At 47.2% G+C, this 17,623-nt stretch overlaps 1 protein-coding gene across 2 annotated transcripts in view; it reads right to left on the bottom strand.

Moving 5' to 3' along the window:
- Nucleotides 1-1,297: 1,297 nt before the first annotated feature.
- VAMP5 (vesicle associated membrane protein 5) overlaps nucleotides 1,298-17,623 on the bottom strand; it is a 31,777-nt gene continuing 15,451 nt past the window's right edge. The window contains exons 2-5 of one of the 2 annotated variants that reach the window (XR_014784034.1): nucleotides 5,144-5,281; nucleotides 2,540-2,919; nucleotides 1,996-2,088; nucleotides 1,298-1,395 (exon numbers count right to left, since the gene is read on the bottom strand). Coding sequence is in view for 1 of the 2 variants with exons in the window: in XM_084807182.1 (XP_084663308.1) it covers nucleotides 2,734-2,919; nucleotides 5,144-5,281 (324 nt within the window). In the remaining variant the exon portion in view is untranslated. Of the gene's footprint in view, nucleotides 1,396-1,550; nucleotides 2,920-5,143; nucleotides 5,282-17,623 lie in introns of those variants that run through there. The other variant, XM_084807182.1, reaches the window with a different exon arrangement.

Raw genomic sequence — 17,623 nt, 5'->3', positions numbered from 1 at the left:
TTCCCTGGAAACCAGTAGGTAGTGGCAGCAGGTGGTTTAGGGGGAAGTCTAGACTCGGTGGACAGGCGGACCACATGGCCACGGGGAGAACCGTGGGCAGATAAGTGCAAGGAGGCAGACAATGCACGGCTGACCCGCGCATCGGACAGAGTCCTCCGAGAGCACAAGCGCAGCATTGCTTCCAGCAGCTGCGTTCGCCCAGGCCTCCACCTCCGCCACCTTTAGCAGAGGAACCTGGCCTCTCCCAGACTCCTGCCCTGCGCACCACTGGCACCCTGTTTCGTGGCAGCCTTACCCCTGGCTGGCATAATATTACCAGCTCACCACCTGCTTATATGCCTGGATTGAGATTTGCCACGCAACAGAATTAACTGATAACATCCCGAGGTGTCGGAGTGCACCATATCCCTCCAGACTGCAGAAGGAGAATACCATTTTTAAAAATTATAAAATAGGAAACTTTCTGCAAATTGAAAATTCCCCAGGGGGAGCAGTTTACTTCAGGGAGTTTCATGTCAGGGAGCATAAATGTGATCTCTCCCTGCAACCTGAAGCGGAACAGTCCGCTGTACTGAGTAACTTGCCCAATGACTTCTAGAAGCCAAAGCCTTGAAGGGGCCTAGAATAAAACCAGCCCACTGGGCTTTGTTTTGTCTGGGGGAGTATAACAAATGGGGAATCCAGCATCAGCAAAGCTGGCATGCCCTCAAGGAGCCAAGCTGGCAGCATGGGGAGCCAGCTGCAGGGCTGCTCTGGCAAGCAGGCAGGTCTTGTCAAATGCACCTTAGGGGTGGCAGCCCTGAATTCAGAGTCCCACTTGTTGCTCTCCCTGCACTCAGCCTTGAAACTAGGCTCTGGCCTCGCCTGAAAGCCATCTCTCTGGGTCATCACCTCTGCTTATTTTCTCTGTCAGTTCCTTCCCTGCAGATGTAGCAATCACAGCCGCCCATTGTTCCAGAGCAAGTCACCTTCTGCTACTCTTGCCACGGAAGACAGCTCTTGAACACTGTAGAGCAGCCTCCAACAATTTTACACGTCTATAGTACAGAACTCGACTTTACATAATGCAGTGCATTTTAAAACTCAAGAGACATCAGGATACTTTTTCCAACCCTCCTATCTAAAATATTTTTAGCAATTACACAAGTTAGCATTTCTGTAACTGACCAATGTTAATTGCAGGGAGAACTGAAATTGTTCAGATGCAAATAAACAGGAACACATGCTGCATCGTGGCTGTCTTATCTTTTTGGCTCTGTACATGATGCCAGTGCACTTCTGATGATGAGGCTGTCACCTTTTGTTCCTTATTGCCCTGTACAGCACCTGCTGAATAAGCTCTGTGGGCTGCACCTTCTTTGCAGTAGTTCTAGGGTCCTCCTTCCCACTTAGTGGCTATATTTGAATAAAACCAGAGTTACGCAAAGGCAGACATAAGCTCCTTTTATACGTTACCAAATACACAGGTGTTTGCAAGAGTAGAGGAGGAAAGACACGGCTTACCAGATCACTGAATAGGTAGCGCATGCACACACAGCCACACACATGAAGAGAGAGAAGAAAAGTAATCTTTTAATGAAAGTGACTAAATATCTGGACATGTTCATTTTAAAGAGAAAACCCCTGGCAAAATAACAGCTAAAATGGAATAAAATACAACTGTTCGTCTCATAGCACAATCCTATACATATCTACTCAAAAAACAGCTCTCACTGAGTTCAGTGAGGCTTACTCCCAAGTAAGTGAGTATACAATTACAGCCTAAATTAGCTTTCCTAGTGCTAAGGGGACATAGCAGTAAAGCTGGTACCTCTGTGAGAAGTACCCATTTTCACATTCAACACCCCCCACCCCAACTAGTGTACAAATTGCAAGCGGCATCTAATAGAAGAGAAATTGCCTGAAGCCGGCCTACTGCAGACCCTCCAGCTTTGAGCTGCTGCCATCCTTAAAATTCCCCCAGATCTTCAAAAACCCAGTTTGCTACTTACTCACATGACTGAGAAGCAACCGCCACATTCCCCGTTGAGGTGAAATATCCTTTGCAAAATATAAACTAGCAAAGCTGACTCCCCAACATGTTGATACCTGAGGCAGAAAATCCAAATTCACATGATGGAACATTCGGGAAGTACTCTTGTGCAACCCCCACTGAAGTAAATAGGGCCTGTGCTAGGGCACTACTGTGCCCTGTGGCTCAACCCTGCCTCCTCTGCTACCCTTCCTGGCACCCAAACTCAGCTGTCTGGAGAAATCGCCTTATTTTTCATTGTAAGAAGCACAACATCCAGACCCCCTATACCATGGCTAATTTTGGGAGCTGGACACAGCATGAGCTGGACACAGAAGATGACAGGATCCCTCCCTGCCCCCAGCATGCCTGCAGTTGCCAACCTCCCTGTAGCAACCTCTGTCCCAGAGGTTTGGATGCAGAAAGGCAAGGACAGTTCTTAAGCCCTGACTGCCATGCGGCACAGGTCGTAGCTGACTGGCATTGCAAATTGTCTTGCCCTTTAGGATTGAGCATAGATACTCTTACCGGAGGCACGTTATCCAAGCACAGTTGCTGGATACTGGAGAATAGTGGTTGCAGCTTTGGCTTCCTTACATAGTGCTCTAGGCAACTGCCAAATCCCGCCCAAGCCCAAAATAGCATCCACAGCGCACCAAGCCAAGGGAAGAGGAGGCAACGGCATCTGTGGAGAAGATTCTGCGGGTGTCTTCACCAGCCACTCAGTCCCCACCCGTGCTGGCCTTGGCTGAGGCATCCTGGTTCCCAGGCAGGGTGAGGGAAAGAGCTATAGCCAGGATGATGATGATGACCACTGCGATGACACCCCCCAAGAGGATCTTGAATTTCACGTTCTCCCAGCGCTTCTTCTCGGCCACCGTTTTTGCCGTCTTGCAGAAGGCAGAACTCTAGAACAGAACACAGAAGGGATGCAGTCTCTCTTTTTAGTATGTATATATATATTACACCCCAAATACCCCACTCTTCCATGGGGGTCCCGCATCCGAGTGACTGATCTAGGCCACACCCATTTAGCTGTAAGGAAGCTAAGGAGCCACCGGGGGCTCCCAGGCCTTCCCCAGTGCAGGGGAACCGCTGAGGCCGGCCTGCTGCACAGGAATCCGTTCCACAGCTGTGCTGTGCAAAGGGGGCTGGGTTTGGTGCTGAGGGAGGCAGAATGCGGGGCTTGGAGCATATTGGCTCTGGCGGAATGTAAACAGGAGTTCTCTGGTCACAAGGGCTGTCAAGATGGGCTTCTTCAGATATATAGGCCCAGCCCTGGGCTGTTGTGTGTCGGCTGTAAGCACTCAGGATGCCGCACTGGGCACAGGAACAGCAGCAGCTGCTTCCGACTGAGCCAGATGCTGGGTCCATCTAGCCTCGTATTGCCAATGCTGCTGGTGGCAGCAGCGGCTCTCCAGGGTTTCAGGCAGGAGTTTTTCCAGCCCTACCTAGAGATGCCGGGCATTGAACCCGGGACCTTCTGCAGGCCAAGCAGCTGGTCTACCACTGAGCTGTGGCCCCTCCCAGCAGAATTTGGCTTCTGGGGGGCCAAACCAGATGTCATAGCAGCAGACTCAGGGCCCAAACCCCACATTTGCTGGGGTCATGGGGGCACGTATAGGGGAGAACTGGCAGGGTGGAGAGGGGTATTCAACCCACCACCACCACTTCCTCCTGTGATGCCCTTCTGGAGGCCATTTTTCCCCAGCCAGAATTATTTTTGGTTTCAGAGCCTGGCTGGGAAAATAGACAGGTGGTGGTGGTGGAAGAATTACCCCCACCCCCAGCTTCGTGTTATGAGGGAAGCATAGGGTGGGATACCCATGTTTCCCTTGTAACATCAAGTTTGGCCTGAGAATATTAAGTGTTCATTTTGTTTTTAAAAGGGCAGGTGCTCATGGCAAAGCAATGCTTGAAAGCACCTGCTTAAAACCTCAGAAGCCAGAAAGGGTTTCTACTGGTTGTGGGCAGTGGGGGATTCCGTGCCCTGCAGAGCTCATTGCTCTTCCCCATGAGTAGCAAAGCAAAACCAGGATCGATGAGTTAAAAGTGTGTGTGTGTGTGGGGGGGGTTATGTGAAATGGGGTTCAAAGCTCCTCTGTTTGGTTTGGAGGTTGTTGTTTTTTTCAGGGGATGCAAAATCTCCCTCCTACCAAAGGCCCAAGGTTGGGGAGCGGTGCTGACGCCCTGCATCGCTGCTGCAGATTATATGGTTTTTATTGACCTGACCTGGTTCACATGATCACAGGGTGGTTAATAAGCCACGGTGCCTCGCTAGCCACCCTGCACATGCTGGGAGGATTAGCATAATTACCCTCAGCAGCATGGCTTGTCGTGTTGTGCAAACCCAGCCACGGTCACTTGTTGCTGTGGTTAACAAGCCACCCCAGAACCCTACAACAGCCCATGGGTTCTGAGTGGCTTGTTAACTTTGGCAACAAGCTAGCCTGGCTGGTTTCGCATGATATGACAAGCCATGCTGCTAAGGGTAGTTATGCTAAACCCGTGGCACACACAGCAGGGAAAGAAGCCATTGTGGCTTATTTCACAAGCCATGGCTGTGTGAACCAGGCTACTGTCACGTTGAATTGTGTTTCATAATTATTTTGTTGGAAGCTGACTGGAGGCTTGGCAAGGTGGGGTACAAGTGGAAGGAAGGAAAGAAGGAAAGCTTTTGCATCATTTATACCTCTCACGTGCAAAGTTTGTTTGCCTGGTGCAGAATTTTATTTGATCTCAGCATAGAATTCGCACTTCCCTGGCAATGCTTGGTGAAGTCGCATAAGTAAGACAGAGCGAGAATGCTGGCGTTCTTGGGTGGGAGGCAGGCAGGGGTTCCATGATCGGCATCATACCTGTCCAATCCTGTCCTTGAAGAACCCAGAACTCCCCCCCCCCTTCCTACTTCAGTCTCTACAGGGCTAAGGGCTGAACACACTGATCTGGGCCTATTGGGTGGAGACTCTTTCCTGCGGTCTCGAGGGCTCTGGAAGGAAAGGCAACAACGGACCACTGCTAACCATGATTCGCCCATCTTGCTGTGTGAAGAAGCCCCCCAGGCCCTAGGCTGTCTGATGGCGTTTTGGGAAGTGGCTGTGCGCCAGCCATTCTGCCCCCACAATGTCGCACCTGGTTACGAAGTTCCTCCGCTCTTTCATCCAGGTCACTAAGCTTGCCATCGCGTTCCAGCACCTTAGTGTAGTTCTCTAACATGATCTCTGTCACTTCCTCTGTTGTCTCCTGGCATTGCTTCAACCTATTTTCCCCCTGCAAAGAGAAAGGTGGATCAGGACAGCAGAAGCAGGGCCCCTCGGGGGCAAAGCGGAGCAACCAAGGGATGGCTGGCGGGACAGAAACCGGGGCTGGAGGAGGTGCTGGCTCGGAACAGGTTGCTGCACTCCGAAATGGCAAAGCCCCCTTTCCTGTGGAACTAGCAGTGTTCGCACAGCCACGGGCTAGGCAAAGACTGAGGATTCTGAGGGTGTGAACAAGCATCACTCAAGCCAGCCATCAGTGGCAGCGCTCACTATATTTTGCTCAGGCATACAATCTTCTGTCCAGGACTGAAACCAGTTCTCTGTAATTTCCGGCAACCTGAGACATCACAAAACCATTCTTTCCCCTTCCCCAAAGTAGTTTTTCAACTATGCTGAAACTATTTTTCCTTTGTAATGTAAATGCAACATTTTAAATTAAGGAGAGGCAAAAACAGTCAATGGAATCAGCATCTAAATTGCTGGTTTATTTGTATTACAAAGCCAGGAATAAGCTTCTCTCACCTGGGGTGGGGGTGGGGGGAAGTGCTGCAATAGTTGGTTTGATTTTATGTATGTATTATAGAGTGTATCTGCTGTTCTTCAGCACCCAACAAACCATAAAATAAAATTAATGCACTAAAAATGCAGTTACACTCATAAATAAATTAATGCAGTAGAGCAATAAAATTACCTTAAAACCAGTAAAAGCAGCAGATCAAAACCAACTAGCTGACATGTTGGAAGGCCTGGGCAAAAGTGTCTCTTCCTGGTGTCAGAAGGCCACCAAATTTGGCACCAGGTAGTCAAAAGTGCAGTCCCTGGAAAGTTGTGGGGCATTGCAACTGCAGGGCTCTCCCTCCCTCTGGTCACCACCTGCCTCACGGAAAAGCCAGGGAGACTGGGAGAACACAGTCAAATGTGGAGCCCTTGAACACGCGGGTGCAGTTTAGAAATAAGAATGGAAATGTGAGTGACCCTCATCGGCTGGGATTGTTGAGCAGAACAGCCGTTGCAAGCCTTCCCTCAGGGCCCTGCCTGTGTTTCCATTCCAAACCCATGTTCTCTCACATTTCTTTGAGCCTAAATCAACCCCCCTTTCTCCAATCCCTGTTTTTACAATGAACATGCCTTTCCAGTTTCCCAAGAAAGCAAGTGAAAGGGAAGGAAAGTGTTGGTGTGTGTTGCTAAGATGTGAAGCGAGAACATGAAACTCCTTAAAACATTGTTCTGCGTGCCCTGCTTCTCTGAGCGAATGACTGGTTGGTTGGTTGGTTTACTACATTTATAACCTGACTTTTCTTCACGGGGCTCAAGGCAACAACACACATGGTTCACACACACACCCATTTTGTCCTGTCAACAACCTTGTGAGGTAGGTTAGGCTGAGAAAGTATGACTGGCCCAGGGTTACCCAGTGAGCTTCATGGAGGAGGCCTACTCCAACACTCTAATCACTACAGATCTCCAGAGAGGCACCCCCCGAAAGTGCTTTCCCAAGCTCAAACCTAGCCCACCCCCCTTTTTCTCCATGCTGCTCAAAAACTGTAGTTTCTATTGTTTCTCTCACACACAATTTATTCATTTATATTTATTTATGGATTTAAGATTTATATTTCTATGTATTTAAATGTATTTATTATACATTTGTTTATATTTAGCAGATTTTTGTACTGCTTACCTATTTAAAAAACATCTCTCAGTGGTTTACAAAATCTAAAATACATTAAAATACATTATCATATCACATTATCATACATTAAATGCAATTAAAATATATAATAATTACTAAAACATTGATTTTTAAAAAATGGCTAAACCCATTAAAACCAGTACAGCACCATAATTAACAGACTGGGCAGCACACTCCCTCAGGGAAGGCCTGGGCAAAGAGGCGGGTCTTTAATTGACACCTAAAGTTTGCTGCATTTGACACGTCCAGAATACCAGGGCAGAAGGCATTCCACAAGATGGGCACCACCACAGAGCAGGCCTGCTTCCTGGTTGCTCCAAAGTGGCAGTCTGCAGGTCATGGCACTGCCAGCAAAACCTCCTCCAATTATCTTAATGTTTGCACAGGTGCATATTGAGAAAGGCGATCTGCTAGGTAACCTGGGGGGGGGGGGTTGTTGATTTGCTGTGAGCTGGCTCCATTTCAAGGTTGTTCGGGGCACATGATGTCATGGCCATCCCGCAGCCATCTTGGAGATTTTCATGAAAAAACCGGATTTCCTGAGACTGCTTAAAGTCCGATTCTCTTCTTTAAGTTGGGCTCTCCACAGTATAGCTGTTGTGTGCCCCAACCCCCGCATTGACCTCGGGTATGCTGGCCCTCCCCAGGGGTGTGCCTTTCACTGTGACCCCTGTCAAGGGGTGTTTCCCATCCCTGTGTTTCCCAGCACAAACCAATTAGTGTCTACTTAGAAGTAACTGCCATTGTGGTCAATGAGGCTTGATCCCTGAATGTGCACTTCAGAATTTACAGAAATCCCCCTCAATCAAAATAGCACATTTTAAAGCACTACTTCCCTAACGGCTGTAAAGTGCTACCTCTGTTGTTTGGTTTATTGCCATTCGGAAGTAACTAATTCGCACATTCAACCATGCGCTGCATCAGGTTACAAAGGGGCTGGTTTCCCATCCCTGTGTTTCCCAGCACAAACATGTGTGTGTCTACTCAGAAGGAACTCCCATTGTGGTCAATGTTCCCAAAATGCGCACTCCAGAAGTTACGGAGATTCCCATGCATCCAAATAATACATTTAGAAGCCTTAATGTCGAAGCTGCATGTCTTTGATGTTTGCTTCCCTGCTTTTCAGAAGTAATTCACAGCTTTGATCCTTTGCAGCATCAGGAGCTTCAGTGGAAAGGAGAAAGGGGGCTGGTTGGAGCCAGGGTGCTTCAAGTATTCAGAAGGTTAACTTTCCTAAAGGCTGTGAAGCGCTATGTTGAAGTTGCTTTCTCAGCTGTAATGGAGTAATAAATGTGAAACTTTGAAGCTTCAGTTAGCATTGGGAACTTCAGGGGAGAAAGAAGGCTGCACCTGTGTTTCTTTAGTGGTTGTTTTGGAGTAATAAATGCCAAGCTTCAGTCATTCCAGCTTTGTCAGCTGTAAGGAAGGAAGGGGAAGCCTCTTGTATTGGAGGGAGCGGGGGAAGCCTCTTGCATTGGTTGATCAGCCCCCACCAGTCTGATGATGTTCACTCCAATCCCCCCACCCCACCTGGAAGTATGTTCCTGTGAAGGGACTTAAAATGGTGTGCTGCACTCATTCATGGAGCCCTGTGCAGACCAAAGCTGGCTCCTTCAAAAATCCAGGTAAGCCATTCGCTTCTCCTTCTGTTGTTGTAGAGAATCCCCCCTTTTCCCAAGCTGTTCTGGGCTTTATATGCCAATAGCAAGACCCTTTACTTAGCTCACTATCTAATAGGCAGCCAGTGCAGTTGCTTCAACACTGTGGTAATATGTGCATGGCCAGGCACTCCACTCAGCATCCTGGCTGCTCAATTCTGCACCAGCTGCAGGTACTGGACCAGCTACAAAGACAGCCCCACATAAAACACATTGCAGTAATCAAAATGTGACATTACCAGTGCACAGACTACAGTGGCCAGGCTATCCCTGCAGCTGACATACCAACCAGAGTTGGTAATAGGCACTCCTCGCCACTTGAGCTACTTGGGCCTCTGATGAGAATGGTTAGTCCAGGAGCACCCCCAAACTACATCCCTGTTCTTTCTGAAGGAGTGCAACCCTGTCTAGAACAGACCAACTCTCCAGTTAGTGTACCTGGGAACCACCTGGGTCTCCATATTGTCAGATCGTACTACATCATCCTAAACTGGGGGGAGGGAAGAGAAAGGAATGCCTCTGGGGGGAGGGAAGAGAAAGGAATGCCTCTGTTGCCAAAATGGCTCTCATCTTCCAAAGTTGCCTTTCCAGCTATTTCCGAGTCATTGTGGGTTATTTATCTCCCCCTCCCTGCTTCTCCAGCCTGGTGCCCTGCAGATATTTTGGACTTCAACTCCCATCAGCCCAAGGCAGCATGGTCAGTGGTCAGCAATTATGGAAGTTGTAGTCCAAAACATCTGGAGGGCACCAGGTCGCTTACCTCTGGTTTAATCCAACTGCTGATTTTGGATTTTTCCCCTTATGGACCAATGCACCTTTCTTCACTTTTTGTGTGTCCTGGAGAATATCTAATTTAGCCAGAGGAAGATGCTTTTCTACCACCTGAAAATGGGACTTTACTTTTTGAGGGTCCTGTTCCCTCCAAACACTAGATAATGCTACCCAATGCAGCCTCCATTTACTTTTCCTTAGTACACCACCTAAAATTAATGTCCAGCTCTGCTAACATAAACGCTGCCATGCTTCCCTTTACTTCTGTTCTCTTCCTAGCAGGCAACTGGGTAATTAACAAATCCTGGTAACAGCTGGATTTTATCTTTTCAAAAATGGGGAATTGGCCTTTGCCACTTTCCTCATCCCAGCATCCAGAAGTGTACCCTGAAACCTGCATAGCACTGAGGGCAGCCTACTCCAACTAGGTCTGCAGCTTTTTCCACACTCCATCTTAAGAATGTGACCAAAGCAGACCTTATGGCTCTCATAGCTAGCCAGAATCCTGCCCCCCACCCCCACTGCCTGCCTCTCCTTTCTGCTTAGCAGCCAGCCTGACGAAGAGCCCTGGAGACCTCAAAAGCTCACTCACTCACTCACTCATTTATTTATTTATTTCTATACAGCCCAATAGCCGAAGCTCTCTGGACAGTTCACAAAAATGTTACTTTGTAACATTTGGTTGGTCCTAATAAAGGTATTGCCCGACTGTGGGTTTTGACATTTTTCTTATCGACCGAGAGCAGGGCTGCTCTGCTTTCTGTGCTTCAACCCTAAATTAAGATGGTGCCTGGCAAGTTGGCTTGTTGACCATTAAGAAACATTTGCAGCCACGTTGTCCTGTTGAAACCAAGACTCCTTTGCAGCCATCTCATAGCAATATGTACAGAATGTATGTGCACATGTCTTCCACTTGTACGATCTAGACAGAAGCCCTATTTCAGCACTCGTTCACCCCTCCCTTCCTCTGCAATGCATGGACAGTGGGGGGGCAGAGCCGACACAGACCTGGGGGAGAGGAGGCAAGGCCAGTCTGAAGGTCGGCCTGCCTGGGCCTTGTAAGTTGTTTAGTTCAGACGAGGTGCCTGATGGGATTGAGAGAGTGTGTGTGTGTGTGTGTGTGACCATGAGAAGGTAATTGTAACTTGCTCAGAAGCAGGAATTCCTATCCACCAAAGTAATTCATCCCTAAAGATAAGAAGGCCACTGTGCTGAGTACTAACTGGTTTCTGAGCATGCATAGTGTGTTTCCTTTGTTCTCCAACTTTCAGTCTGAATAAATGCATCCTGTTTCTTTTATTTGGGAGAGACACAGTGTCGTCTGTCTCTCCCACAGCCATGATGTGCTTTAATAAATTTCTGACTGTTCAACCCAACCTGCCTTGGATATTTCCTTAACACCAGCAAGCAGAGCCACTTTGCCAAAGTCTGTGTTGTGGGCAACAATGGCTTTTGTGAACGACCACCATTAACAATGTGACTGTCCCTGTCTGAACTTCTGCATTTCATTGCCCTCTGACCGCAGTGTTGATAGTTCCCTCGCAAGCATGTATATGTCCTGTAATATCTGATGCACTCCATGAAACCTTATGCCATAATAAATGTGTTAGACCTTAAGGTGCTGTAGTAAAAATGTAACCTAAAAGCCATTGTATGTGTCTTAAGCAGCACATAGTACTGTAAGAGCTGCGCATGCCTGGAATGAGCAGACAGTAACCCTAAGATAAGGTTGCTAAGCAAACCGCTGGCAACCAATCAAAAGTAACACGCTGGCTGAGGAATGCAAGCTAAGTGATAAAACTGTAGCGCAGAGGTTGCCCAGGGTCGACTCTGCTTTGAGCGTGAGCTCCTTTGTCGAACTGTTTGCAAACAATAAAATCGAGTTGGACCCAGCCTGAAGTTGACTCTCCTCTTTGGGGCAAATTGGACTAGCCTCCAGGGGGCGAAACTAGCATTTTGTGCAACAAACTGGCGAGCAGCCAGGAGTCCCTTGGACCACCCTGGGGTCAAACGACAGAACCGGCAAAGGTGCCTGTGGGGCGCGCCGGACCGCCTTTGAGGTCTGCCACAGCACCAGAGAACGGGGGTCGGGACATCCAGGAGGTTAAAGGCATGGACTCCATTGATTGAGTCAACCAGGCTGAATGGGTTGCCCAACACTAGGGTGTTGGGCAGAGTAAGTACTTGATTTCCCTTCTGTCTTTCTGTTTGAGTTGCCTTCGGAGCGTCTGAGGTTTGTCAGACTCTGTGTAGACGTCTGAGGTTTGTCAGACTCCGTGTAAGTGTCGGAGGTTTGTCAGGCTTCAATGGTTTGGTTTCAAATAGAGGTAGGCACAATGGGGGCGGGTAGCTCCCGTTTAGAAAGCTCTGCCACTCCCTTGGGATGCATGCTAAAGAACTTTAGCAAAGTCAAGCGTCTGAGGTTTGTCAGACTCCGTGTACTAAGATGTCGAAAGGCAAGCTGGTTACACTCTGTCAATTGGAATGGCCAGCATTTGGAATTAGTTGGCCAGACATAGGATCCTTTGGTGTAAATCTTGTAAATGCTGTATATAAAAATGTGGTGAATAATGGGCAATGGGATCAATTCGCCTATATTGATGGTTGGTTGAATTGGTGCGGAAAGAATCCCCCTTAGTTACAGAAGTGTAAATGTGTAAATGTGTTACTGGCAAAGGACCACAGGGGCAAGAGACCCCGGGTGGTGTCTGAATCAAGTAGTAAGAGATAAATTTGCCTCAGGGAAGGTGAGGTTATCAGCATTTGGATGAGTGCCAACCAAAATCCACTGAAGGCGAGAAAAGGTTGAATATAAAGTTCAATATTGTAAAGTCATGATGGTATGCTCCGAGGTGAAGCCCAAAGCCCCTGTTCTCCCTGATTCAAGCCCCACAGAAGGAGCTTGAAGACTGGGAGACCCTGCCCAAGGTGCCCTGAGCTCCCCCCGGTCTGATTCGGTCTGTTAGGTTGGGAGGAGAGGTTGTTGGGGGAGGGAGGGGGCCCTCCAGAGACAGTTTGTCTGCCAGCGTATCCAAGTTTGTTAGAAGAAGCAAAAGCAGTTAAAAAAGTTGCAACTTCTGAAGAAAGAGATTTGTTTGACAACTTAAAGACTGTGGCAAAATCAAGAAACAAAGACAGAGCAAGTTCTTAAAATATCAGGGTCTGTGTGAGCTTATCTCTGTCAGCCTGCTCAGAGCAGAGCCAAGGGGGACTTGCCTAACCCCCCTTCGCCGTGGCTGGTTTAGCCTTAGCAAGCAGAGAGGCTGGAAGGTGTCTGTGAGGACCTGACAAAAGAGTGAGATTTGCAAAAAAAAAAAAAAACAAGAAAAGCATCACAGCTGGAAAGCTGAGCAGCACTGCTCTGTTCTTATCTGTGGAGGAATCTAGAAGAGGTGTAAGGTTACACCTTCCCCATTCGAACTGATGAAGAGACACAGAGCTTTTGTTAAAAACATCCCTTCTTTATGGCCCAAAGCCTTCTTTGTTAGAGGCACTCTGCACATGGACTGGAACTTTAGACAGTTAAAGACTTGCCATAAAAAGTACTGTGAGGCTTGTCATAGCCTTAAACTCCCGTTGTTGTAGATTGTGTGTTTGTTTGTGATCAGCTCAGTGTACAGTTTGATTTGTGATTTCAACACTCAGATAAAAAGCTGCATTTGACTGAAAGAACTGGGTATATTTAGCCTTGAGAAGAGAAGACTGAGAGGAGATCTGATAGCACTCTTCAAGTACTTAAAAGGTTAAAAGAGGAAGGCCAGGATCTCTTCTCAATCATCCCAGAGTGCAGGACACGGAATAATGGGCTCAAGTGACAGGAAGCTGGATTCCAGCTGAACATCAGGAGAAACGTCCTAACTGTTAGAGCAATGGAAATACGACAATGGAACCAATTACCTGGGGAGGTGGTGGGCTCTCCCACCCTGGAGGCATTCAAGACGAGGCTGGACAGCCATCTGTCAGGGATGCTCTGATTTAGATTCCTGCACTGGGCAAGGGGTTGGACTCGATGGCCTTGTAAGCCCCTTCCAACCCTACTATTCTATGATTCTATGATTTCCAAGGCTTTGATTTCATTTACCCTAATGAAGCATACAGATACAAATTTCTAGAGATTCATAGACTACAAAGGAAACAGCCTTCAAAAAGTTCAAAGAGAAACTACGAAAGTTAGTTTCCCTTTAAAAAGGGGGGCAGCAAATTCTCTTAATTTAAGAGGTGAGAGAGAGAGAGTCCCCCACTCTCCCGTGATACTTCTAAGCCCAGCTGTGTTTCTGAAGCCTAAGAAAGTTCCTGCCCCATGTGTTCCAGCTCTTTCTCAAAATCTGAACTGTTCTGACGTTCCATTTGCTCAGAGGCAAACCTGACACTCTGCCAAAACTCATGCAGTGTGGAGTTGCCGATGCAAAAATGGTGGCTTGGAACTCTTTCCACATATGAGAACGCCCTTCCCTTGATTTTGATGGGCCCTGACCATGCAGTCAGAGGAGCAGTATAATGGTTAGATCTGCTCGACCATGCCCTACTATACAAAATAAATGTTTTCCAGTCATGGTGTTAGATTTTAATGATATGAAAAAGGTATAAAAGAAGGCAGAAGAAAGTAGCAGACAAAAAGGCTTAAAAAAAGAAAGAAAGCTTATCCCAAATGTGTGTCGTTGAGATTAGTAAGAAGATCTAAGCAAGCGAGTCTCTGTCGAAGCAATGGCAAACAGCCTAACTTGCAGAGAAAACAAAGAGTTAAAACTGGTGCATGGCACAGAGAATTTGAAACATGATTTGCAGAACAGGCAAGCCAAAAGATAAGTGTGCCTGTTACAAGAGGGAGGCTATAGTAGCCATAAAAAGGGGTGAAGCCCCCGTATGAAGCTTTAACAAAAATATTACCCACTAGAAGTGGACAATTAAAATAAAAAAGGCTTTTCTTAAATTGAAGCAAGCCTTAATATCACCGCCTGCTTTAGCCTTATCAGACCCCAGATCATGAAGTTTTTAGAGCTATGGTGCACATGAGAGCACATAAAAAAGTGCCATTCCTGGAAAAAGGAAAAGGCAATGCTGGCAGCCACCATGGGCGGAGATATAAACAGCAGCTTGAGAGCACAGAAGCGACGGGGGGGGGGGGGGGGAGAAAAGGAAAGGGCCGACCGGGGCTCAATAAATGTGCGTATTGCCGAGAGAAGAGACATTGGAAGAAAGATTGTCCAGAGCTGAAAGAAAAGAGAAAAGAGACTCACCCTGAAGGCTGCCAAATGCTGGCAGGGTCCTCCAGTGGGGGGGGAGTCTAGCTGAAGGGCCACCACCCTACGAACAAACGCTCGGGAGAATCCCAAGGTAAAAGTAAGGGTTCGTGGTGAGGACTGTAAAGCCCTAGTAGATACTGGAGCCACATTTTCTATGATCCCTGTGAAGCCCCCCGGCAAGAGAAAGTGGAAAGCATGTAACTATAAAAGAAATTAAAGGGAAAAAAAACAAACTAAATTGCCCATGTGTAAGCCCCTCCTCACGAAGACTGGAAATAACATACTGGAACATGCCTTTGTAGTTTCATCTGCATACCTGGTTGCCCTCTTGGGGCGGGACTTGTTAACAAAACTGCAAGCTAAAATCTTCTTCAGTGATAATCAGATTGTAGTACAGCTGCCAGCAATGCAGGGCTCAAATTATCGAATGGCCCTTCAAGCAATCAAGATTGTGTCAGAGGCCAAAGGGACTGAGATTTTAGAGAATGTTAATCCATGTGTGTGGGCAGACAGAACCCCTGCCCGACCAAATGCATAACACAAATTAAAATCTTCTTTAAAAAGGGAGAGCCCTGTGTGCGTAAGGCAGTATCCTCTGAAAAAAGCCACCTGTGCAGGCTTGAAGCCGCTCATTGAGAAGTTCAAAAATTATGGTTAGTTAATAAAGGGATCATCCCCCTTTAACACCCCGATTTTGAGTGCGCCCGAGGCAGATAACACCTCCTTCAGGTTAGACCAAGACCTGAGAACAGTGGCTGACTGCCCTTTGTGCCTCAAAAATGATTCAAAGATGTTTGAGCTCAAATGAGAAGTCGCCCATGCGCTTACTATCCTTTTCAGAGATTTCAAATTGACTTTTCAGAGTTGCCCCAGACTCATGGCTATCAGTACCTGCTAGTAATGATAAAAGCAATTGACTGCACCGCTCAGACAGTAGCCAAGATCCTGTTAAAAAGTAATCCCTAAGCTCTTGTTACCTAAAGAGAGTGAATCAAATCGGGGGGCCCATTTTGTTGGACAAGTGACGCAAGTAGTGGCCCAGGCATAACAAACTAACTAGAAGCTACACCCCCCTTGGAAACCTCAATCTACAAGTCAAGTTGAGAAGATGAACCGCACCTTAAAGACAATGCTCATTAAAATTTGTTTAAAGATTAAGTTGAAAGGCCACAGGCCTTGCCAATCACCTTGACTTGAGTATGGTGCACCCCCAAGGGAAGTATTAAATTGACACCTTTTAAACGTTCCATAAGTGCCCACCTCGGATATTACCTATGGCTGATAGCTTAAATGTGAATTTAAAAGTAAAAGTTTTAAGATTCAGGGCTATGTTACTGCTTTGCAGTCTGTTTTGTTTTCACAGGTTTGCGACACCGCACCAATCCTGGCCTTTAGATGCTCCAGTGCATAATCTCAATCCCAGCGATTGGGTGCTAATCCAGTCCTAGAAAGATGAACCACCTACCAAGAAGCAGAAGGGTCTGTTTCAGATCCTACTTACCACTCCCATTGCTATGAAAGTCGCCAAAGAAAAGAAGTGGATTCATCACACTGAATAAAGGCATCACCTGCACCAGAGAGGGTCACACCGGAAGCTGACCCACCTGAAGGTCACCGTTGGAATAATGAACCCCTGAAAGGACTCAAGTAGCTCTACAGAAAGAGGGTGCTCTCGTTTCAAGGGTTCCTGATGAACGGAACAAAACTGAGTTCCAAAAGTTCAAAAAAAAGTGTTTTTGTTGTCAACATTCTAGTAGCTAAAACAAAGGCGTCCTAGGCCTCACTTGCTGTTTAGAGAAAACCATCAATGCCACAGCAATAACAGTTTGCGCCTTTAAGTGCATAGTCCACCGCGGGACCAAAGAGAGTATAAATTTGAGAAAAGCCTTTTGAGGGGGGAATTGTAGTAAAAATGTAACCTAAAAGCCATTGTATGTGTCTTAAGCAGCACATAGTACTGTAAGAGCTGCGCATGCCTGGAATGAGCAGACAGTAACCCTAAGATAAGGTTGCTAAGCAAACCGCTGGCAACCAATCAAAAGTAACACGCTGGCTGAGGAATGCAAGCTAAGTGATAAAACTGTAGCGCAGAGGTTGCCCAGGGTCGACTCTGCTTTGAGCGTGAGCTCCTTTGTCGAACTGTTTGCAAACAATAAAATCGAGTTGGACCCAGCCTGAAGTTGACTCTCCTCTTTGGGGCAAATTGGACTAGCCTCCAGGGGGCGAAACTAGCATTTTGTGCAACAGTGCTACAAGCCTCCCTGGTGTTTTGACTATAATTGCATGAGAAGTGAATGACTGAACAGGTCTAGAACTGGATGCAGGTTTTCCAGTAGCCATTTTCTTTCAAAGGCAGCCGTTACTATTAAAAGAAGAGAAACACATACTGATGTTTACGTTGCTTTTGTCCTTCTCTGAGATGCAAAGACTACTTATGTGCTCCATCCATTGACAAATGAAGCACTGTTTCCTCTGCCCTCTCCCAAAAGTGCATCCCATCACACAGGCTGTAGTTCTGAAAGTGTTTTATTGGGAAACCTCAAAAAATTACCTGTGTTTCCTCAATAAAAGGATCAATAATGTAGAGCAGCTTCCCTGAAAGATCACTGGAGGAACAGTTGGAGGGGTTGAGTCTTTAGGTCACAAATGCATTCATTACATGAACACTTTTCAAGTCGTCTGCCTGTCCACAGTGACTTGCTTGCCTGCCAAGAAACTTGAGCATGTTGCAAAGGACGTTGAGGAGTGTTCTATGGGGCAAACTCTCAATTTAAGTGGGGCCTGGCTAGCACCCCCTCCCACCGGACAGAGTGGTCATTCCAGAATAATGCTCCCACAATCCTTTGCATGGTGCAGGAGTTTCCTGGCTGCTCAGCTGACACAGAAAGGGTTCCCTAAACTAAGGATGAATATTTGCAAAACTCAAGTGAGTTTACACAGGCTGTGGAGAGGAAGCAGACAGGGCAGATAAGGGTGGCACCATTTGCAAG

The sequence above is a fragment of the Heloderma suspectum genome, chromosome 6 (assembly GCF_057233095.1).
Source record: "Heloderma suspectum isolate Gila_16-S chromosome 6, 16-S_ref, whole genome shotgun sequence".
Classification (NCBI taxonomy): Eukaryota; Metazoa; Chordata; class Lepidosauria; order Squamata; family Helodermatidae; genus Heloderma; species Heloderma suspectum.
The sequence above is the reverse complement of the archived record's forward strand: the minus strand, read 5'-3'. Positions and strand labels throughout refer to the sequence as shown.